This window comes from Rhinoderma darwinii, assembly GCF_050947455.1.
Source record: "Rhinoderma darwinii isolate aRhiDar2 chromosome 4 unlocalized genomic scaffold, aRhiDar2.hap1 SUPER_4_unloc_8, whole genome shotgun sequence".
NCBI lineage: Eukaryota > Metazoa > Chordata > Amphibia > Anura > Rhinodermatidae > Rhinoderma > Rhinoderma darwinii.
Window position 1 is genome coordinate 152,661 of NW_027461763.1, and position 25,922 is coordinate 178,582.

The 25,922-nt window shown below is 41.9% G+C and overlaps 1 protein-coding gene across 1 annotated transcript; it reads right to left on the minus strand.

Moving 5' to 3' along the window:
- Positions 1-13,223: 13,223 nt before the first annotated feature.
- On the minus strand, positions 13,224-21,888 carry LOC142684117 (fucolectin-like). The gene is made up of 3 exons (XM_075847512.1): positions 21,831-21,888; positions 14,377-14,662; positions 13,224-13,392 (listed from the first exon to the last, which is right to left on the minus strand). The coding sequence occupies exons 1-3, from the start codon at positions 21,886-21,888 to the stop codon at positions 13,224-13,226; spliced, it is 513 nt and encodes a 170-aa protein (XP_075703627.1).
- Between the last annotated feature and the right edge of the window lie 4,034 nt (positions 21,889-25,922).

Genomic DNA, 25,922 nt, shown 5'->3' on the forward strand with positions numbered 1-25,922 from the left:
TTAAAGGCCGGGCACGAGCGCGTGCACACTACGAGACACTGCGGAGCGGAAGTGAGTGCTGGCATCTCCTAGGAAGGAGATGCCGGCCAGCACATGGCCGCGGCCATCGAGGGGTGAGTAGGAACGACGGGCTGTGGACGTTACAGCCATCATGCACAGAGTCCTCGTATTATTGAATGAAGGGCACCAGGAGGGAAATCTACCCATATTTTGCTGTGGGTCCTCCTCAATGTACCCACCTCCAACAACCAAATCATCACAATGTCTAGTTGGAACGAGGTCTACACCATGAAAAACCAACAAAACAAGTTCTCGTTGGTTGATAAAGTTTTTTTTTTATTTAATCAATCAGTTTTTATTCTGTTTAATAGCTTGAGCTGTATTTTGTGTATTCATGGGTGGGACGTTGACACCATCAGGAAGGAAACACCTTTCACCAAATATTACACTTGGCAATGATCAGACTACGTCACTGATGTTTCTTTCTGATAAGTGAGGGATAAAGGAGTAAGTTGCATGAGGTTAATCCTATTAATGGTCGCAGGGGGGGGGGGTGCACGTCAGAATAGTTCACATTCTTCCACTTTAGGTAAGTGGAGTTTTACTGGCCCGTTACTATTGGTTTTATATGTTCCTGACAAGGTTACAGAGATTCTATTATGTATATACATTTAATTGTATTCATTTAAAGGGATTGTCTGATTTAAAGAACCAATTTAAAAAAAGCAACTCAATTAGGGACTACAGGGGGGTCCTGCATATATGACCCTCATCTATTCACCAGATCTGAGAGTGGTTGCAAGGAACATCTCTCTCTAGAGGATGCAGCACATCCGTGCATTACATGGAACAACCCCACCACTACTTCCAACAGTTTTACGGTAGAGAACATGATTGCATTATGGAACAAGCTCCAAATCGTAACTCTTCTTAACTTTGAGTGGCCATGCAGAAAAGGTCATTTGTTTAAATGGAGGGATGGCCTTATATCGTGCTTCCTAGGAGACCCCCCCAACAATGACTTGTGAACATGTAACATCAATGGTGGTTAAACCTCAAAGTCAATGAGACATGACACATATCAATTTCAATGTGGTCCTCCACTGAGAGAATGGAAGGGGGGGTCCTGATTAAGGGAACCCCTTTTAACAGCTCAACATGCCCTTATAAAGCATTAGGCCAATGGAAAACTGAGGATGTAGGGTCTTACAGCAACGATAAAAATAAGGCCCCTTTCAGAGACTGCTTGACACCATCACACTTTAACCAACCTCAACAGGAGGTCCTGGTGCCCCTAACATTACAGAACCTATGAAGACCACATACCTTTTCAGGTTTCTCACCAGCAATAAAATAGGGTCAGAACCAACCAGGAAAGCATGACACAGATCAATTTCGAAAAGTAACCTATGGTGCTCCACTGAGAGAATCGAAGGGGGGGCCTGATTAGGGGAACCCCTTTAACAGCTCAACTTGCCCTTATAAAGCATAAGGCCAATGGAAAACTGAGGATGTAGGGTCTTATAGCAACGATAAAAATAAGGCCCCTTTCAGAGACTGCTTGACACCATCACACTTTAACCAACCTCAACAGGAGGTCCTGGTGCCCCTAACATTACAGAACCTATGAAGACCACATACCTTTTCAGGTTTCTCACCAGCAATAAAATAGGGTCAGAACCAACTAGGAAAGCATGACACACATCAATTTCGAAAAGTAACCTATGGTGCTCCACTGAGAGAATCGAAGGGGGGTCCTGATTAGGGGAACCCCTTTAACAGCTCAACTTGCCCTTATAAAGCATAAGGCCAATGGAAAACTGAGGATGTAGGGTCTTATAGCAACGATAAAAATAAGGCCCCTTTCAGAGACTGCTTGACACCATCACACTTTAACCAACCTCAACAGGAGGTCCTGGTGCCCCTAACATTACAGAACCTATGGAGACCACATCCCTTTTCAGGTTTTCACCAGCAAAAAAAAAAAAATGGGGTCAGAACCAACGAGGAATGGTCCCCCTCTTTCCAGGGGCCACATACCAGCTGCATGGGCAGTATATGTATGCCCGTGCATATGACCACGGGTTTCCTCAGCTTTCTAGACAATGCTACTGTACAAAGCTTCTGTATAACGTCACACATCAAGACCAAGTCCTACTACTACATAGTCCTAAGGCTACGAGCTGGGGACATCTTTCTTCGTTCTGTGGGTAATTTAGAGTTGGAAGGAAAAGAATAATGTGCATAGAATTCTAGAAAGGTTTTGTGTAAGAATAATATTTGTATTTCAGGGTTCTTCTCAGAATCTTTTCAGAGTCTTATCACTTGTGGGATTTTATTATTGAAGTGATGGCATTATCATTGGGTGGAGATTAGATTAGTATCGGTCATTCTATTTACTTATGTATTTAATTCCTGGTTCAGTCACGGAAGGAGAGAAGGACCAACGTGCCCAAGAAAAAACACACAACTTCCCTTGACTGAAGTATCCAGGTAATCCACAAATATTATCATTGAATATTACTGTCTGGGAATGTATTATCCTTGGCTCTGATATACCTTTACCTAACATTTTGTGTATGCAAGAGCTAAAGGATCAGTCTCTATAATCACTTAGTAAGCCAAAGAGGTACGTCTAACAAATTGTCATGTAACGTTGTGGGATTCAGTCAAGTAAGGATAGAGTAGATGTAGCTATTGTTAAAGTGTAGCACTCAATGCCAGTCTGCAGCATCGAAAGCTAAGCAGATACTCTCTTGTATTAGAAAGGGCATGGATTCTAGAGAAGTTATTATTATTTATTATTATTATTATTATTATTTTCATCATTATTGTTACAATATATTTTAATTTTAAATCTGTTTATTATGAGAACAATATTGATATTATTTTGAGTACTTTGCGAATATTGTGTTCAGGTTCCTCATGTTCCAGGTGTTGGTGTAGTCTCAATATGATACCAGTCAGCAGCTCTCTTCTGGCTGCTGACTGGTATTATTGCTCAGACCTGTAAGTTGATTACTTGTCCTTTTGTTTAACTGGTATTAGGAAAACGATGGGGGGTGTCCAGGACTAGAAAAAAAAACTATCTGTTTTTTTTTTCCCCGTAAATAGCGTCATTTTTGTTCATAGGTTGTGTCTGGTATTGCAGCTTAGAGTCATTTACCTGACTACCAGATACAGCCCATGGACAAGACTGACACTGTTATTGTGGGACGATGACCACCAGAAAGAGGACCCTTTTTTCTAATCCTACTCTGCAATAAATGCCTTGGCCAGCAGGTGGAAGTATTACATCTACTGCACATGCAATGTAATAATACACGGCACCCCCCCCCCCCCCGCCCCCCGGTTCTGATCGAGTAAGGCTGGGTTCACACACCCTATTTATGGACGTAATTCAGGCGTTTTAGCCCCGAATTACGTCCGAAAATACGGCTCCAAAGCGTCATTTTTTTTACGCGCCGCTGTGAAAATTAGCTCAAATTACGTTTCAAAGAGGTGTCCTGCATATAATGTATATAAGTGTCCTGCATATAATGTATATAAGTGTCCTGCATATAATGTATATAAGTGTCCTGCATATAATGTATATAAGTGTCCTGCATATAATGTATATGTGTCCCGCATATAATGTATATAAGTGTCCCGTATATAATGTATATAAGTGTCCCGCATATAATGTATATAAGTGTCCCGCATATAATGTATATAAGTGTCCTGCATATAATGTATAGATGTGTCCCGCATATAATGTATATAAGTGTCCCGCATATAATGTATATAAGTGTCCTGCATATAATGTATATAAGTGTCCCGCATATAATGTATATAAGTGTCCCGCATATAATGTATATAAGTGTCCCGCATATAATGTATATAAGTGTCCCGCATATAATGTATATAAGTGTCCCGCATATAATGTATATAAGTGTCCCGCATATAATGTATATAAGTGCCCCGCATATAATGTATATAAGTGTCCCGCATATAATGTATATAAGTGTCCCGCATATAATGTATATAAGTGTCCCGCATATAATGTATATAAGTGTCCCGCATATAATGTATATAAGTGTCCTGCATATAATGTATATAAGTGTCCTGCATATAATGTATATAAGTGTCCTGCATATAATGTATATAAGTGTCCTGCATATAATGTATATAAGTGTCCTGCATATAATGTATATAAGTGTCCTGCATATAATGTATATAAGTGTCCTGCATATAATGTATATAAGTGTCCCGCATATAATGTATATAAGTGTCCCGCATATAATGTATATAAGTGTCCCGCATATAATGTATAGAAGTGGCCCGCATATAATGTATATAAGTGTCCTGCATATAATGTATATAAGTGTCCCGCATATAATGTATATAAGTGTCCTGCATATAATGTATATAAGTGTCCCGCATATAATGTATATAAGTGTCCTGCATATAATGTATATAAGTGTCCCGCATATAATGTATATAAGTGTCCTGCATATAATGTATATAAGTGTCCTGCATATAATGTATATAAGTGTCCTGCATATAATGTATATAAGTGTCCTGCATATAATGTATATAAGTGTCCCGCATATAATGTATATAAGTGTCCCGCACATAATGTATATAAGTGTCCCGCATATAATGTATATAAGTGTCCCGCATATAATGTATATAAGTGTCCCGCATATAATGTATATAAGTGTCCCGCATATAATGTATATAAGTGTCCCGCATATAATGTATATAAGTGTCCCGCATATAATGTATATAAGTGACCCGCATATAATGTATATAAGTGTCCTGCATATAATGTATATAAGTGCCCTGCATATAATGTATATAAGTGTCCTGCATATAATGTATATAAGTGTCCCGCATATAATGTATATAAGTGTCCCGCATATAATGTATATAAGTGTCCCGCATATAATGTATATAAGTGTCCTCCATATAATGTATATAAGTGTCCTCCATATAATGTATATAAGTGCCCCGAATATAATGTATATAAGTGTCCCGCATATAATGTATATAAGTGTCCCGCATATAATGTATATAAGTGTCCCGCATGTAATGTATATAAGTGTCCTGCATATAATGTATAGAAGTGTCCCGCATATAATGTATATAAGTGTCCTGCATATAATGTATATAAGTGTCCTCCATATAATGTATATAAGTGCCCCGAATATAATGTATATAAGTGTCCCGCATATAATGTATATAAGTGTCCCGCATGTAATGTATATAAGTGTTCCGCATATAATGTATATAAGTGTCCTGCATATAATGTATATAAGTGTCCTGCATATAATGTATATAAGTGTCCCGCATATAATGTATATAAGTGTCCCGCATATAATGTATATAAGTGTCCCGCATATAATGTATATAAGTGTCCCGCATATAATGTATAGAAGTGTCCTGCATATAATGTATATAAGTGTCCCGCATATAATGTATATAAGTGTCCTGCATATAATGTATATAAGTGTCCTGCATATAATGTATATAAGTGTCCCGCATATAATGTATATAAGTGTCCCGCATATAATGTATAGAAGTGTCCCGCATATAATGTATAGAAGTGTCCTGCATATAATGTATAGAAGTGTCCCGCATATAATGTATATAAGTGTCCCGCATATAATGTATATAAGTGTCCCGCATATAATGTATATAAGTGTCCTCCATATAATGTATATAAGTGTCCTCCATATAATGTATATAAGTGCCCCGAATATAATGTATATAAGTGTCCCGCATATAATGTATATAAGTGTCCCGCATATAATGTATATAAGTGTCCCGCATGTAATGTATATAAGTGTCCTGCATATAATGTATAGAAGTGTCCCGCATATAATGTATATAAGTGTCCTGCATATAATGTATATAAGTGTCCTCCATATAATGTATATAAGTGCCCCGAATATAATGTATATAAGTGTCCCGCATATAATGTATATAAGTGTCCCGCATGTAATGTATATAAGTGTTCCGCATATAATGTATATAAGTGTCCTGCATATAATGTATATAAGTGTCCTGCATATAATGTATATAAGTGTCCCGCATATAATGTATATAAGTGTCCCGCATATAATGTATATAAGTGTCCCGCATATAATGTATATAAGTGTCCCGCATATAATGTATAGAAGTGTCCTGCATATAATGTATATAAGTGTCCCGCATATAATGTATATAAGTGTCCTGCATATAATGTATATAAGTGTCCTGCATATAATGTATATAAGTGTCCCGCATATAATGTATATAAGTGTCCCGCATATAATGTATAGAAGTGTCCCGCATATAATGTATAGAAGTGTCCTGCATATAATGTATAGAAGTGTCCCGCATATAATGTATATAAGTGTCCCGCATATAATGTATATAAGTGTCCCGCATATAATGTATATAAGTGTCCTGCATATAATGTATATAAGTGTCCTGCATATAATGTATATAAGTGTCCCGCATATAATGTATATAAGTGTCCCGCATATAATGTATATAAGTGTCCCGCATATAATGTATATAAGTGTCCTGCATATAATGTATATAAGTGTCCCGCATATAATGTATATAAGTGTCCCGCATATAATGTATATAAGTGTCCCGCATATAATGTATATAAGTGTCCCGCATATAATGTATATAAGTGTCCCGCATATAATGTATATAAGTGTCCCGCATATAATGTATATAAGTCTCCTGCATATAATGTATATAAGTGTCCCGCCAGTGGCGGATTAAGTAGACCATGGGCCCTGGGCTGTTACCCAAACTTGGGCCCCCCTTCCTCACCGTAACTATTTTTAACACTACCTTTTTGGGCAAGCATTAACAGTGTTACGATTCCCCTTGTCACAGCGCGGTGTCCCTACATACTGACAGGATCACACTGTGCAGGGACACAACCTTCTGACAAGGGGAATTGTCTATCAGTCCTGGACCGCAGAAAGACTTTTTGTGAAATACAAGGATTTCCTATAATAAACATGTCAGGAGAGGTGACAGATTCTCTATAAATCTAGTGACTCACAGGTGACGACGTCTCAGATTCTAGTAGTTTTTTTCCTCTTTTCTTCTCCATCCGGTCCAGCGCTCATGACGACTTCTCCCGGCCATGACTCATTTCTGCAGAATTTGCCACTTAGACGTCTCCTCACTTTTCCAACATTTCCACACCTATAAACGAAAATAAAGTTATCATGGTGCCACATAGTGTACCCCTAAATATAATAGCACCAAACACTGCGCGCCTGAATATAATACCACACACTGTAAAACACCATACACACAGCCCCCTGTACATAGTGCCACACACAGCCCCTGTAGATATTACACACCCCCATAGATATCGCCATACACAGCCCCCTCTATATATCACACATCCCCCTCGTAGAGAGCGTTACACACAGCCCCCTATAGATAGTGCCATACAGCCCCCCTGTAGAGAGCGCCACACAGCCCTCCCCCTCTTGTAAATAGCACCAAAAAGCCCCCCCTATAAAGAGCGCCACACACATACCACGGTGGATAGCACTACACAGCCCCCCCTTGCCTCACAGCGCTCCCCCTTGTATATAGTGCCTCACAGCGCTCCCCCTTGTATATAGTGCCTCACAGCGCTCCCCCTTGTATATAGTGCCTCACAGCGCTCCCCCTTGTATATAGTGCCTCACAGCGCTCCCCCTTGTATATAGTGCCTCACAGCGCTCCCCCTTGTATATAGTGCCTCACAGCGCTCACCCTTGTATATAGTGCCTCACAGCGCTCCCCCTTGTATATAGTGTCACACAGCGCTCCCCCTTGTATATAGTGCCACACAGAGCTCCCCCTTGTATATAGTGCCACACAGCGCTCCCCCTTGTATATAGTGCCACAAGGTTATGTACACATTTAAAAACTTTATATTATAATTATATATAGCAGACAAAAAATGGCGACAGCACCCTGCAACACTAATGCCACCTAAACCACTAAATATAAATAAATATGCACTAAAGCTAAATCTACTTACAAATAGGGAGGTTCTTAGTGCACATTTTGATCAAAAAGTGTTAGCCCACCTGCCACGACAAGGCGACCTCTGTAAGGTGGGTACCTACGCTGCACATACACCCAGAACTGGGACTAAGCCTACATATATACCTGGGGATGGTAGGATCCAGCATTGAACTGATTAAAATCACCCAGGGCAGAATGGGAGGAGTGCAAGAACAACAAGTGGAGGCAGTCACTAACCCCACATATATGGATCACATAAACAGAACAAAAAGTTGAACAGCACATTCCAACTAAATGATACAAAATGTATGCAGGTGCAAGAACACCTGTGACTGCAGAAATACAGCAGACAAAAAATGGCGACAGCACCCTGCGACACTAATGCCACCTAAACCACTAAATATAAATAAATATGCACTAAAGCTAAATCTACTTACAAATAGGGAGGTTCTTAGTGCACATTTTGATCAAAAAGTGTTAGCCCACCTGCCATGAATATAATACCACACACTGTAAAACACCATACACACAGCCCCCTGTACATAGTGCCACACACAGCCCCTGTAGATATTACACACCCCCATAGATATCGCCATACACAGCCCCCTCTATATATCACACATCCCCCTCGTAGAGAGCGTTACACACAGCCCCCTATAGATAGTGCCATACAGCCCCCCTGTAGAGAGCGCCACACAGCCCTCCCCCTCTTGTAAATAGCACCAAAAAGCCCCCCCTATAAAGAGCGCCACACACATACCACGGTGGATAGCACTACACAGCCCCCCCTTGCCTCACAGCGCTCCCCCTTGTATATAGTGCCTCACAGCGCTCCCCCTTGTATATAGTGCCTCACAGCGCTCCCCCTTGTATATAGTGCCTCACAGCGCTCCCCCTTGTATATAGTGCCTCACAGCGCTCCCCCTTGTATATAGTGCCTCACAGCGCTCCCCCTTGTATATAGTGCCTCACAGCGCTCACCCTTGTATATAGTGCCTCACAGCGCTCCCCCTTGTATATAGTGTCACACAGCGCTCCCCCTTGTATATAGTGCCACACAGAGCTCCCCCTTGTATATAGTGCCACACAGCGCTCCCCCTTGTATATAGTGCCACAAGGTTATGTACACATTTAAAAACTTTATATTATAATTATATATATATATATATATAGTATGTCTGTGTATCAGTGTGATTGATTGATTTTATTAAAAAATATTTTTACTTTTTGAGATACGGCTGCTTTGTATCCTGTATCCGTCAGGTCAGCAGGACTGACGGGATCAGTGACACGCAGGATCCACCTCAAATCTATCACATCTAAGATTATAATTTAGCGCAGGGCCCGTTTCACTGATCCCGTCAGTCCTGCTGACCTGACGGATACAGGATACAAAGCAGCTGTATCTCAAAAAGTGAAAATATTTTTTAATAAAACGTAATTACAAAGTTGCACCAAACACACATTTTTATTAAAAAAAAATAAAACCGACGTTATTTTTGCGACGTTTTTTCCGTAGACAATGCAGGTTTCGTTTTTTATCGTTTTTATGCACACATTTTTTGCCATTTTAGAATTTTTATTCATAAAGTTTGAAAATAATAGTAAAAAAAGAAGCTTTTTTACGTTTCAGCTATTTTTTTTTGGTAATAACATTGTTTTACCCTAAAATAGACCTTTTATCTGTGATCGTCATTGTCTACCGTAAATTTTAATATATTACATGTCTATATTAGGGTAATTGGGTCAGCGCTAGCGTTACAACAATGATTGGCGGGGGGGGGAACGTTTTTTTTGGGGTGGGTATTTTATGTGTATTTATTATTATTTATTTTTTTTGCACTTTACTATTTTTTATTACTATGTTCTGATCCTCAAAGGTCAAAAAAGACCTTTGGGGAACTTTATATCTACTTTCTCTTTGTTTTACACCATGTTTTTCCACTGTAACTGGAGCTGCACAGCAGCCCCAGTTACAGGGGAAATCAGCCCTCTCACAGTGACGATTGTCACTAATAGGGCTGTGCTGGGTCTAGTAAGACCCAGCAACAGTCTGCCACTAACGGCACCCGGCGATCATGTGACCTGTCACATGATCACCGGGAGGAATAGAGACAGCGCCGCTGCTGCTGTCTCTATTCCTGTACACAGCGTTCATTGAACGCTGTGTAAGAAGACATCGGAGAAGACAGAAGCAGCGAAAGCTGCTTCTGTCTTCTCCTCAGGGTCCCCGGCAGTCACTGACAGCCGGAGACCCGACATTCAGCTGCCCGATCGCGCGGGCAGCAAGTTAAAACCCGAGCCGTAGAAAGTCTATGGCTCGGGTTTTAAGCACCCGTCCCTGACCGCTGGCCGTAAAAATACAGCCAGCGGTCGGGAACCAGTTGGGCAGGAGGATAATCCTGTACTGACCTCAGCGCCGGTGACCGCCCGCCGGCTCTTCTCTTGCTGCTTTGGAGTAACAGAACAGCCGTCCGTCGCTGTTCTGTTACTCAATGGCGGCGGCCCGCACTGTCAGGGAGGCGTGTCCTACCCCTGGATCCCGGCGAATTCCCTGCTCCTCCCCATCTTCGGCCGTTAGCAGCGCTAGCGCGCTGAATAGATTTACGAGATAATGTGCGTTTCGGGCTGCCATGGGCCCCCTGGAAGCCTCGGGCCCCGGGCGGCCGCCCGAAACGCCCATATGATAATCCGCCACTGTGTCCCGCATATAATGTATATAAGTGTCCCGCATATAATGTATATAAGTGTCCCGCATATAATGTATATAAGTGTCCCGCATATAATGTATATAAGTGTCCCGCATATAATGTATATAAGTGTCCCGCATATAATGTATATAAGTCTCCTGCATATAATGTATAGAAGTGTCCCGCATATAATGTATATAAGTGTCCCGCATATAATGTATAGAAGTGTCCCGCATATAATGTATAGAAGTGTCCCGCATATAATGTATAGAAGTGTCCCGCATATAATGTATATAAGTGTCCTGCATATAATGTATATAAGTCTCCCGCATATAATGTATATAAGTGTCCCGCATATAATGTATATAAGTGCCCTGCATATAATGTATAGAAGTGTCCCGCATATAATGTATATAAGTGTCCCGCATATAATGTATATAAGTGTCCCGCATATAATGTATATAAGTGTCCCGCATATAATGTATAGAAGTGTCCCGCATATAATGTATATAAGTGTCCCGCATATAATGTATATAAGTGTCCCGCATATAATGTATATAAGTGTCCCGCATATAATGTATATAAGTGTCCCGCATATAATGTATAGAAGTGTCCCGCATATAATGTATATGTGTCCCGCATATAATGTATATAAGTGTCCCGCATATAATGTATATAAGTGTCCTGCACTTCTTTGACAGCTGTCAAACAACGACACGTAAATGACAGGTCGTCTGCACAGTACGTCGGCACAGTACGTCAAATGAATGGGCAGATGTTTGCCGACGTATTGCAGCCCTATTTTCAGACGTAAAACGAGGTATAATACGCCTTGTTTACGTCTGAAAATAGGTCGTGTGAACCCAGCCATAGACTTTTAGAGAGAAGTTAAGATGGCGGCAGCTCCTCTGTAAGTTCGGGACCACCAGGGGAGCATGTCGTTTCCTACCAGAGTTTCTATAACCAAAAATTCCTTTTCACTTATTTGTATCACAAGTCTGCTCAGGATTTGTTACAATGTATTAGTGTGGACAACCCTCTGTGAGATAAACACAGTAGCAGCACAAGCCTCTCCTGACCTGGACTCGAGGCCGAGAGCTCTGACCTACGCTGATACATTGTAACAAACCTTTTTTAATAAATCAGGCTGGGATTTGCTGGACATGCATGTGCGGAACAACTGCCTTCCAAGCCATGAGCAGTGTGCCTACAGTATATCAAAGTGGCCTATAGAAAAACATGGGCAGGTGAGTATAAGACTCTGTTCACATTTACTTTGGAGCCTCCATCGCAAATTGTCTTAAATTTGACAGGAAGAATAGCGCTGCATGCAACACTCATCTTCCCATTAAGACAATAACGAGACCCCTTTAAATTCCAGTAAAAGCCAGCGGCCATGTTTGACTGTAAGTTCACTATATCACAAATTCACTTTTAATTATTGGGGTAGATTATTTGAATGCCGATTCTGATGTAATGTGAGGCCAAATTTATTTAGAGACTTTCAAAACTGTAAATTTGAACCAATTTTTTATTAATCAAAAACATTTTGGTTATCCCCGACACCCCCCCCCCCCCCAATCCACCATGTTACAGAGGGGTCTAGGAGACTTGAGGAGCTGTTTGGTGGGGTCCTCACACCAAGGAGTGGCTGTGGGTGTCCCCATGTAACATGGAGGGAACACTGGTCACTGAGGATTTTCTATACAATACAATACAATAAAATCGCGATTCTGTAGAGTTAGCCCCCATGCACACGACAGCAAAAAACCTCAGTTTTTGCGGACCGCAATTGCGGTCCGCAAAAACTGAGCAATTCACTTTCATTGAACACTGACACCTTTCCGTAGCACTACGGAAGGGTGTCAGTGCCGTGGAAATGTTCCGGGAATTATGGAACATGTCCGTTCTTTCGCATTTTGCGGGTCATGCTCCCATATTTTGTATGGGAGCACGGCCCGAAAATACGGCTGTCAGTCAGCGGCCGGCCGTGCCCGCAATCGCGGGCCGTGATTGCGGGCACGGTCGTGTGCATGGGGCCTTAAGGGGTAAATATAAGATTTCAACCCGCTATGATATTAGTAATGGAAGGAAAGTTCTCTGTGACCACAGTGTTTCCATACACCACATACAGCACAGGGACATCTACAGTAAGTGCCATTGCACACGACCGAGTGCCACTTGGGCCGTGTTTCATGGCATCCTAGTGGCACCTGATAGTTTTCACGGACCAATTTACTTCAGTGGGTGAATCAGGTCCCCCGACTCTCCGATCCGTGGAAAGATAGAACATGACATATCTTTCCAAGGATCACGGATGGAACTTGGGCGGCACACGTGGTCGTGTACAAGAGCCGCAAGGCAACTCTACAGAATGCGGACCCCACCAAACAGCTCCTCATATCTCATCATCCTGGAGCGGTGATGTAACATGACGTTGGGATAAATTTTCATCATCATGGTCACTGGAAGAACATTTCTGCAGGTTTCATTGCTTCTTGGTTGACTTCTTGTTTATTTCTTACAGGCATAATTATTTACAGGGACTCCAAAAACCTGAACTTCACAAAAAGTGAGATATCCTGTTATTCCGGTTAAGGCGATGTTCACATATCGACCCGTCATGTTGTCGCAAAGGAAGTTCTGTGTATCCGCCAGTGGTATGGCTGAAATTTTTGCACATCTGTGGAAAAACAGTTTATTAAAATATTCTGGAATAAAACTCATGGGTAAGGCTGAGATCATATAACGACTGAGTCGAGGGGGCATCTTGCTGGCCATTGTCGTGGGTCAATACTAAATGTAGACTGCCAAGAAAATTCAAGGGTTCTCCATTAGGTCTTTTAATTAGGGCTGGATTAAGGTTAATGTGGGCCTCCATCCCACCTCTGGGTCCCAGAACCCACCTGGCCCCCGGTTGCCGCCATGTATGCCGTACATGGACATGTCCATCTCCACTAAAGTTTATGAAAGTCATGAGACAGCCAAGCCAGCGACTCCCTTTAAAAGACAGAGCCACATGCAAGGGCCATCAAGGAGGGTGGGTGGTGAAGACCCCAGGGCAAGTGCCCCATGTGTGTCCTATAATCTGTCCCTGCTTAGATTTATCATTTTTCATCCCTTTTTATCATACATACTCAGCCCATTAACCCTTTCTCTGCCATAAATGTGAGAGTCGCATGCTGACGGGCAAGGACTTTCAAGACTGGTTAAAAAAAAGTCGATAAGATCAAAATCTTGGCTAGAACACCGATTTTTGGCTAATTACACCTATTTTGGCTAAAAATGTGGAGTGAGGGCTTGAACCTGAAATAATCCAATAAACATCAAGGTCATCAGTCACCTTTAGGCTCTCTGAATCGAGTCCAGCACTAAAAGATGGTGCCAAGAACAGGGGCAGCATGGTCGCAGTCAATGACCATAGTCATACTCCAGATGGCCCATTGGAGTGGCAGGAGAAAAATGCAACACTGCAAACAGACCGGGAATATTTTTTTCCAATGGATGGGTGAACATCATTGGAAATTTCAGTCACAATTTCCTAAGGTCACATCTAAAAAGTAGAAGAGGCAGCAGCACGCAATATTTAATTATGACACTTTAGCTTTTTTTCACCCAAGAAATATACCTCAAAAAGCCACTATAAAAAAAATAAAGAACATTGTACCTTGGATTGTTATTTCCATTATTGGCCAGTGAGTCGCCAATGAGAATTTCGGCCCCATTGATGTATTCCGCGCAGCAGTCGCCTCGGTTGGTGATCGTTATACGTGATATTTTATGCGTTTCCAATAAATCCAATCTCCACCAGGGTGAAAGCTCAGCTTGTGATGAGAAACATGATCCGCGGGTGTAGAGAGGATCCACATTTCCATCTATGGCATTGATAGCGGAACTGTACCCTCCAAAATTTGTAGATTGAGTTGCACGGCCTCGAAGTGCAACATTTTTCACTGTAATTAATTGTAAAAAAAAAAAATGTAAAATTGAACAATCATTTATTAGGATATTGAAACTGAGTGACTGAAAATTGTGTTTATAGCAAACCGCTTCATTTCCTAGGAGAGGTGTTGAGGAAGGGCCTGGTTACTGGAGTGAAGAGAGACGGGAGAGCTGCTACTTCACATAGACATTGGATAGTTGTGGGTAAACCATTGTTTGTCACCTTTATTTTCATGATAGGCCATCAATACCTGATTGGTGCAGTGCAGGCCCAACTCTCGGCACCCCTGCCGATCAGCTTTTTTGAAGGGGCTGCAGACCTCATATGAGCTTTGCTACCCCTTCATTTTAACCTGCTCGTACTGTGAATCCCCGACATGCTTAGTGGCAGTTCACCGTATTTCAGTTTTTTCCATTCACTTGAATGTGCCGCAACTCCTTCAAAACATCTGATCGGCGGAGGTGCCGGGAGTCGGGCCCCCACTGATCAGGTATTAATAGCCTATCCTGAGGATAGGCTATCAATTTCTTAGAACTGGAAAACCTCTTTAAGCGAATCTATAGGGACACATTTACCCAACATAGAAGGTCCTATTGGCAATCGCTGTGTCGGTATAATTCTTTGTTCAACTTTAAGAAATAGAGTAGTCGACTGCGTTATTCCATAAAGAGGTAAAACAAATGATATGCCTTGAGGTATAAGAAGGTATATGTGAGATCTAAGGGTAACATATGACACTGTATGCCTATCCTCCCAACGCATAGCTCCGACATATACTGTGAGCGCCATGTGAAGAGACCATACCTGTCACTTTGTAATCCTTTACTTCTTCCCCTTGAAATGTATACTAATAAAGGTCTAGGAAGCTGAGACATGAGGAGGTTTTATGAGTTACACACACTATAGAGTAGTCACCTATATACCTTAGATGACATTGCTCTGTGAGCGTCATCTTAGCAAACAGAAGGGTAAAATACACAGTGGAGTCCCATTATTATGATCAGCAGCTAATGTCCAGAGTAACCGCCGTGTGCAGCAGGGACAGCAGTAGACCGGTGGTCTCCGGTATCTGGCGCCACGCTGACTGCAGAACATCCCACATTTGCTGGAGGGTGTGTGGGGGAGGATCCATTGAGCGAACAAGACGATCGAGGTCCCACAGATGATCAGTTGGGTTCAAGTCTGGTGAATTATGGGGCCGGGGTAGTACTTGGAAGTCTTGGTCGGGCTCTTCCTGTCGGACATTTCTAACCGTGTGACATGTCGCATTGTCTTGATGGAAGATTCCATCTGCCCCAGGGAAGACAAACAGCATGTATGGGTGGACGCAGTGGCATAGAGTGGCGGATTATCATATGGGCAGTTTAGGCAGCAGCCCGGGGCCCACGGCTTCCAGGAGGACCGAACTGCACATCATTAAAAAAAAAAACTCATTGCCGTGCGCTACCGCCGCTAATGGGGAGGAGGGGCGGAATGAGAGGGAATAGGGCCGCACTGTCCGTCCTGCTGCCTCTCTGAGGGGGCGGTGGCGCAACTGAATCCAGCCGCCGCCACCCCTCCTTCATTAATTGTACCTGCGGCTATAGAATTCAGGTACAATTACATGCATAAGCGCTGAATGGCCGGGTACGTTCCGTGCCCGAACATTCAGCGCCTTACAATGACGCTGATTGGCAGGGCAGAATGAGTTGTCCCGCCAATCAGCGCCTTTCAACTTGCCATCATCGCACCGCTTCTATTGTTGAAGGGCGCTGATTGATGGGGCATGTCATTCTGCCCTGCCAATCAGCGCCTTTCAACAACGCAAGCGGCGCGATGGTGTCGCTCAGCCACAGCAGACCTGCTCAGAAGAGAGCAGGCCTGCATTGACACAGGACGGCGCGGGATCACGGTGAGTATGTAAATTTTGTTGTATTCAACTAAAAATTGTGGGCGCCATTATCTACAGGAGGGGGGGCTATATGTGGGGCACAATCTACACGGGGACTATATGTAGGGCGCTATATGTAGAGCGCCATCTACAGGGGGCTATATGTGGGGCACAATCTACAGGGGAGGCTTTATTTGGGACACAATCTACAGGGGGACTATATGTAGAGCACTATATACATGGTACGCTATATGTAGAGCGCAATTTACAGGGGCTATATGTGGGGCACAATCTACAGGGGAGGCTTTATGTGGGACACAATATACGGGGGACTATATGTAGGGCACTATATACAGGGGGAGCTATATGTAGAGCGCTATCTTCAGGGGGCTATATGTAGAGCGCTATCAACAGGGGGCTATATGTGGGGCACTATCTACAGGGGGCTCTATGGGGGCACTATCTATGGGAGCACTATCTACAGGGGGCTCTATGGGGGGCACTATCTACAGGGAGCATTATGTGTGTGTGTGTGTGGGGGACAGTGTATGGTGCTATTATAATCAGGGACACAGTGTATGGCGTTATTATAATTAGAGGTGCGGTGTATGGTACTATTATATATAAGGACGTATTGTGTGGCACCATGATAACTTTATCTTTTTTTATAGATGCAGCAATATTTGAAAAGTGAGAAGCCCAAGATATCGGAGCAGAAAACTGTAGAAATGGGTCATGGCCGGGAGAAGTCATAGAGGTCTGGACCGGATGGAGGAGAAAAGAGAAAAAGAAGAAGAATTAGAATCTGAAATGAAGTCACCGGTAAGTCACTTAATGTAAATGTTTATTCTGCCTCTAATCAGTACTGTAGTCACTGTATGATCTTCAGCGAGATGATGGGTGGTATGATATTTTTTTTGGGGCAACAGCAACTCCCAGCATATTGTTACTATTGTTTGGGCCATGCTGTGAGCTGTAGTTTTATCTATACAAACCTATACAGCAGGGGTTGCACTAAATTTAGCTGTATTTGTGCTGGTGCTGTATTTATGTACTGAGCTTGGTTCTGTCACTGTATTTGTGTACTGATTTTGGTCCTGATGCTGTATATATTACGGAGCTTGGTTCTGGTATTGTATATATGTACTGAGCTTGGTTCTGATGCTGTATATACACTACCGTTCAAAAGTTTAGGGTCACTTAGAAATGTCCTTATTTTTTTAAGAAAAGCACAGTTTTTTTCAATGAAGATAACATTAAATTAATCAGAAATACACTCTATACATTGTTAATGTGCTAAATGACTATTCTAGCTGCAAACGTCTGGTTTTTAATGCAATATCTACATAGGTGTATAGAGGCCCATTTCCAGCCACCATCACTCCAGTGTTCTAATGGTACATTGTGTTTGCTAACTGTGTTAGAAGGCTAATGGATGATTAGAAAACACTTGAAAACCCTTGTGCAATTATGTTAGCACCGCTGTAAACAGTTTTGCTGTTTAGAGGAGCTATAAAACTGACCTTCCTTTGAGCTAGTTGAGAATCTGGAGCATTACATTTGTGGGTTCGATTAAACTCTCCAAATGGCTAGAAAAAGAGAGCTTTCATGTGAAACTCGACAGTCTATTCTTGTTCTTAGAAATGGAGCCTATTCCATGCGAGAAATTGCCAAGAAACTGAAGATTTCCTACAACGGTGTGTACTACTCCCTTCAGAGGACAGCACAAACAGGCTCTAACCAGAGTAGAAAGAGAAGTGGGAGGCCGCGCTGCACAACTGAGCAACAAGACAAGTACATTAGAGTCTCTAGTTTGAGAAATAGACGCCTCACAGGTCCTCAACTGGCAGCTTCATTAAATAGTACCCGCAAAACGCCAGTGTCAACGTCTACAGTGAAGAGGCGACTCCGGGATGCTGGCCTTCAGGGCAGAGTGGCAAAGAAAAAGCCGTATCTGAGACTGGCTAATAAAAGACATTGGACAGAGGAAGATTGGAAAAACGTGTTATGGATAGACGAATCGAAGTTTGAGGTGTTTGGATCACACAGAAGAACATTTGTGAGACGCAAAACAACTGAAAAGATGCTGGAAGAGTGCCTGACGCCATCTGTCAAGCATGGTGGAGGTCATGTGATGGTCTGGGGTTGCTTTGGTGCTGGTAAAGTGGGAGATTTGTACAAGGTAAAGGGGATTTTGAATAAGGAAGGCTATCACTCCATTTTGCAACGCCATGCCATACCCTGTGGACAGCGCTTGATTGGAGCCAATTTCATCCTACAACAGGACAATGACCCAAAGCACACCTCCAAATGATGCAATAACTATTTAGGGAAGAAGCAGGCAGCTGGTATTCTATCTGTAATGGAGTGGCCAGCGCAGTCACCAGATCTCAACCCCATAGAGCTGTTGTGGGCGCAGCTTGACCGTATGGTACGCAAGAAGTGCCCATCAAGCCAATCCAACTTGTGGGAGGGGCTTCTGGAAGCATGGGGAGAAATTTCTCCCGATTACCTCAGCAAATTAACAGCTAGAATGCCAAAGGTCTGCAATGCTGTAAGTGCTGCAAATGGAGCATTCTTTGACGAAAGCAAAGTTTGAAGGAGAAAATTATTATTTCAAATAAAAATCATTATTTCTAACCTTGTCAATGTCTTGACTATATTTTCTAGTCATTTTGCAACTCATTTGATAAATATAAGTGTGAGTTTTCATGGAAAACACAAAATTGTCTGGGTGACCCCAAACTTTTGAACGGTAGTGTATGTTCTAAACTTTGTTCTGGGTCTGTATTTATGTACTGAGCTTGGTTCTGGTGCTGTATTTATGTACTGACCTTGGTTCTGGTGTTGTATTTATGTACTGAGCTTGGTTCTGGGTCTGTATTTATGTACTGAGCTCGGTTCTGGGGCTGTATTTATGTACTGAGCTCGGTTCTGGTGTTGTATATATGTACTGAGCTTGGTTCTGATGCTGTATATATGTTTTGAGCTTGGTTCTGGGGTTGTATTTATGTACTGAGCTTGGTTCTGGGGCTGTATTTATGTACTGAGCTTGGTTCTAGTACTGTCTTTATGCACGGAGCTTTGTTCTGGTATTGTATATATGTACTGAGCTTGGTTCTGGTGATGTATTTATGCACCGAACTTGGTTCTGGTGTTGTATTTATGTACTCAGTTCGGTTCTGGGGCTGTATTTATGTACTGAGATTTGTTCTGGGACTGTATTTATGTACTATGCTTTATTCTGGTACTGTCTTTATGTACTGAGCTCGGTTCTGGTGTTGTATATATGTAGTGAGCTTTGTTCTAGCACTATATATATATATTTATTGAGGTTGGTTCTGGTGTTGTATATATGTAGTGAGCTTTGTTCTAGCACCGTGTATATATATATATATATATATATATATACTGAGGTTGGTTCTGGTGTTGTATATATGTAGTGAGCTTTGTTCTAGCACCGTATATATATATATATATATATACTGAGGTTGGTTCTGGTGTTGTATATATGTAGTGTGCTTGGTTCTGGTGCTGTATTTATGTACTGAGCTCTGTTCTGGTGTTGTATATATGTAGTGAGCTTTGTTCTAGCACTGTGTATATATATATATATATATATATATATATATATATATATATATATATACTGAGGTTGGTTCTGGTGTTGTATATATGTAGTGTGCTTGGTTCTGGTGTTGTATTTATGTGCTGAGCCTTGTTCTGGTGCTGTATATGTGTACTGAGGTTGGTTCTGGCGATGTATATATGTAGCGAGCTTTGTTCTAGTACTGTATATATGTACTGTGCTTGGTTCTGGTGTTGTATATATGTAGTGAGCTTGGTTCTGGTACACTGTTTCCGTAAGTCCCATGGAACTGGATGGTAGTTACGGAAGCAGCATAGCTCGCATGCTACGCTGCTTCCGTAACTGCCATTCACTACTATGAGTTACGAAAAGTCCATGGTCAAGAAGTGGCCGAGAGGCAGCGATAGCAAAAAGAGGTAGAACAGGGTTTATGGGGCCCGGTTTTAGAGAGGGAAGCGAGTCCCACCTCTGGGAACTGCACCTATCTGACAGGATCCACAGGATATGTCATCAATTTCCCTCACGGGAAAACCTTATACTGTATTATACTGTATGTGGCAGCTATGGACGGCGTTATACTTTATGGGGCAGCTATGGGGGGTATTGTTCTGTACGGGTCAGCTATGGGGGGCATTGTACTGTATGTGGCAGCTATGGACGGCGTTATACTTTATGGGGCAGCTATGGGGGGCATTGTTCTGTATGGGTCAGCTATGGGGGGCATTGTACTGTATGTGGCAGCTATGGAGGGCATTATCCTGTATGGGGGGCATTATACTGTATGGGGCAGCTATGGGGGCATTATACTGTATGGGGCAGCTATGGGGGGCACTGTACTGTATGGGACAGCTATGGGGGCACTATACTGTAAGGGGCATTATACTGTATGGGGCAGCTATGGGGGCATTATACTGTATGGGGCAGCTATGGGGGACACTTTACTGTATGGGACAGCTATGGGGGGCACTATACTGTATGGGGCATTATACTGTATGGGGCATTATACTGTATGGGGGGCACTATGGGGGGCACTCTACTATATGGATCAGCTATGGGGGGACTATACAGTATGGGGCATTATATTGTATGGGGGCATTATATGGTATGGGACAGCTATGGGGGACAGCTATGGGGGGCATTATATTGTATGGAGGGCAATATACTGTATGGGGCATTTAGGTGTATGGGGCAGCTATGGGGGGCATTATACTGTATTTGGCAGCTATGGGGGGCATTATACTGTATGGTGGGCATTCTATTGTATGGGTTAGCTATTGGTGGCAATATACTGTGTGGGCAGCTATGGGGCATTATACTGCGTGGAGCAGTAAAGAGAAAACGAGTGCAAATCTCGTTGATCGGCACTCGTTTACACGGCCCTCTACCGTATGGATCAGGAAGGGGGGGCAATTTGTAGCAAGGTGATGATGAATGAGAATAACGAGGGACATATTATGTGGAAAACCTAATAAAAGCATTTGGTTACTGAAGTAAGGAGTGAAGTCCTGGTGTTGGGCTGTGAGGCAGAAGAGAGAACATAAGGTGGAGGTATATAAAAAGGTTATTAATAAATTGAGAGTTTATCCCTGCCTGGGCACAGTCCACTTCCAGGAGGAATCGCTGAGGAACAACTTCAAGAAGAGAGATAAGAGCTCTACACCCAATTCTTCTAACTTTTACCTTTTTTATTATTATTCTTTAAAATATTTCAGAACTCACGTTGATCTGGGCTGCTCGACACGGAAATCCACAAGAGGATGAAGGTGAGTAAGAACATGATCGTCAGTCAGACTGGAAAACAAGCAAATGAATCAAAACCAAATCAATAACACAAGATAAAGGTGAAGATTTACTTTCATTCGTATGTAAATGTGACACCTCAATCAATCATCCTATATAGGAATCACGAGAGCTGCCCCCCCCCCCCCACCATCTGGACCTTCTAGTCAATCTTAGCCTCTGACCTCTTGGGATCAGCGCACTCCTCTCCTCGTTCATTCTAAACTTCAAAATCATAAACCAGAAAATTAAAAAAAATAAGACTTTTTTGTAATTTGCAACATAAAAACATAACACAACTATACTAAAAAGGACCTGCTACTCCAGAACGTTATGCTGGATCCACACAGAACACATCACTAAACCACCGTATATACACACAATAATGGGCGGAAAAAATCTGCCGCTCCTGCTAAAAAAAATGTATAAAGTTCTAGCAAAACAAAATATACTCGTCCTCATCAAAATACACCTAGAAATCAATCCAAACCAATCAAAAGTCCAGAGCCTCATAGACCCACAGTCCTAGTTCATAAGCCAAAGTCCTTCCGGTACCTTAAGGAGTAACTGCACAGTCATCAAACTTTTGATATTACATAGAGACGTTGGGATCGGTGGGGTTCGGGTGCTGAGACCCCCATCGGTGCTGAAACGAAGGTGCAGAAGCGCTCAGCTGAGAACCCTGCACATTCGGCTGTGACAGGCGCTCCCTGTCAGTCGGAAGGTGGCTCTTGTAGGACTTCTATATGAGCCGACCTCAGGCGGACGAGGAGCTCCAATCACAGCCGAAGGTGCAAAGCGCTAGGCTTAGCGCTTCTGCACTTTTGTTTCGGCAACGGTGAGGGTCTCAGCACCCGAAAACCCAGAGGCAAATTTTTTATATATTTTGATTTGAGGAAAGTATTATTCCTATTTAAATCAACTTATTACGACTTATAGAATTACAATTATTATGCGCAAAGACCATGTTCAGCACCTGTAAGGGTATGTCCACACACTTACTAATAAACGTCTGAAAATACGAAAAACAGCTCCGGATTTTCAGCGGTTTTTAATCAAACTCGCGTTTTTCGTGGCGTTTATTACGGCCGTTTTTGGAGTTGTTTTTCTATAGTCAATGAAAACGGCTCCAAAAACGGCTCAAGAAGTGACATGCACTTCTTTTTCGCGGGCGTCTTTTTAGGTGCGGTGTATGGTACTATTATAATCAGGGACACAGTGTATGGCGTTATTATAATTAGAGGTGCGGTGTATGGTACTATTATATATAAGGACGTATTGTGTGGCACCATGATAACTTTATCTTTGTTTATAGATGCAGAAATGTTTGAAAAGTGAGAAGCCCAAGATATCGGAGCATAAAACTGCAGAAGTGGGTCGTGGCCAGGAGAAGTCATAGAAGTCTGGACTGGATGGAGGAGAAAAGAGAAAAAGAAGAAGAATTAGAATCTGAAATGAAGTCACCGGTAAGTCACTTAATGTAAATGTTTATTCTGCCTCTAATCCGTACTGTAGTCACTGTATGATCTTCAGCGAGATGATGGGTGGTATGATTTTTTTTTTTTTTAAACAGCAACTCCCAGCATATTGTTACTATTGTTTGGGCCATGCTGTGAGCTGTAGTTTTATCTATACAAACCTATACAGCAGGGGTTGCACTAAATTTAGCTGTATTTGTGCTGGTGCTGTATTTATGTACTGAGCTTGGTTCTGGTGCTGTATTTATGTACTGAGCTTGGTTCTGGGGCTGTATTTATGTTATAAACTTGGTTCTGTTTCTGTATTTGTGTACTGATTTTGGTCCAGATGCTGTATATATTACGGAGCTTGATTCTGGTATTGTATATATGTACTGAGCTTGGTTCTGATGCTGTATATATGTTCTAAACTTGGTTCTGGGTCTGTATTTATGTACTGAGCTTGGTTCTAGTACTGTCTGTATGTACTGAGCGCGGTTCTGGTGTTGTATATATGCCGGGGCTCTTGTCAGGGCATTGTCTTCCGCGAACAAGATGCAGGAACAAGTAGAGAAATAAAATAGGGAACTTAATTAGAATTTACCCTAGATAAAATATAAAATAAGGTATGAAAACACAGCCCTATATATCACAAAAATTAAAAGTGTTAGGGCTGTTAAACCACTACATGCGCAAAATTGATGAAAAGTGTCGGGTCATTTAAGAAGGGGTTTATAACTGAATGAAGATCGCGATACGTCCATATATGGTAAAAACTTTACACGGGGGGTCCTTAGTTTTTTACATTGGTGTATCTTTTTATTGTTCCATTGCTTCTAAAATAAAATAAAAATTGAAGCAACTTCGCTATTACTGTTTTGTGTCTACTGCCCCTGTGCAGATCTATATTTCTCCATGGTTACAGACTACAAACAAACCCTGTGTAGTCTGAAGTTGCAATCATGTGTTACTCTATCTCTTATATTTCTTACTATTTGTAGGTTATTAACAAAAAGCGGCCAAGAGATTGGATTAACACACGACTGAAGGGTCAGACTACATAGGATTAGTTCGTAGTCTGTAACCCTAAAGACACATAACTCTACAAAGGAGCTGTATACATAAAACGGTAGAGAATTTTTTTAAAAACTTTTTGAAGGTTACTGGTTTTTTATTTGGTAGGACAATAAAACAGAACTGGTTGTAAAGCCGGACACCCATTAAGACTATACACACTTGATGTTTCTCTAGTTTTGCTCATATAGCGAGCACGTAACCGATAAATATAAAATATAAACTGCAATATAAGTCATTTCTCACCTGTGGGCACTGAATGGCCGGAGGAGCTCTGTAAGTAAAGTCTTCAAGGTTGATATATATGGGTCTATCTGCTACTCGGGATTTATATCAGTGGATCTTCCGGTACCTGGTAATTAGAAACGCCTTATATAGTCCTCATCTAATAAAAAAAACGCATGTGGTCAAATATATGAACAGTAACTAATGTTTATACAAACCCAACGTGATAAAATATGGCCAGATACCATTGTGGGGTGTGACCTGTAATGGGGCGTCTTCTGCATGTGAACTGGAAATCCATTCTTCAAAGCCAAAAACGACACTCAACGCCAAGATAACGCACAATGCCCCAGTCCTGGACCTTGTTCTGTTTGTTCTTACAAGTCACAGATGGTGATAACACGATATTGACTAATTGAGTTTAGGATTAACGGGGGTCAACATGATGCCAGAGACTCATTGTTGGCCATTGGATGCCAGTTTTTTTTTTTCTGGGTTGACCCTAAATAACTGGGAGGGTTTGGTCCCACTGTACATTATGACTTTATTACAAGTAACTAATGTTGACTTTTGTAGGTTTTCATTAACCAGTTGCATAGATTGGATACAGCATTACATTTTATGTAAAACCAAATAGGAGGGGTGACATAGAGATGAGAGAGAAGAAAGAGCAAGGGCTGTACATTCCTATGAAGCTTGGGTGACTCTGTGACTAAATAAAAGCCCCATTGCTGCTAAAAATGGCTGCTGTAACTTAGTGGTTACTACATCTAAATGGAGAACACCAAGAGAATCCCTAGAATGCTCATTGTAAATATATATCCCAGTTGATGTATGAGGTCTGAAGGGAAACGGGCAATCAAGCCCATAATAAGCATGGTGGTAACGATGAAACCCGCTGATTGAAACAAATACCTAAAGATTGGAGTCTGACACACCAAAGATTAATAAAAACGATATAAATTTATTGAATCAATTATAAACAACAAAACACATTAAAAACATAGAGATGATGGCCACAGTGCAGATAGACAACCAGATAATACAGTACAAAAAATGGCGCTGTATAGAGAAGGAGGGACACCTATGTACATATATATGTTTCAAAGCATGAATGAGTAAGAAAAACTTACTCCCCCTTTGAATATAGACTATATTTGAAAAGTAATTCCAGCAGCCAAATGTATATAAACATAGGATGGTTCAATGATGGATACAATAATGGTATACAACACCATGTATAGCCTCTACATAATGCACAGGAGATCTTGCCCAT

Coding starts and splice junctions, on each gene's coding strand:
- LOC142684117 (XM_075847512.1), bottom strand. CDS start 21,888: ATGTTCTTACTCACCTTCATCCTCTTGTGGATTTCCGTGTCGAGCAGC. Junction 14,663..21,830: donor GTCGAGCAGCCCAGATCAAC/GTGAGTTCTGAA, acceptor AATTAATTACAG/TGAAAAATGTTGCACTTCGA. Junction 13,393..14,376: donor AATGGAAATAACAATCCAAG/GTACAATGTTCT, acceptor GTTTTTCCACAG/ATGTGCAAAAATTTCAGCCA.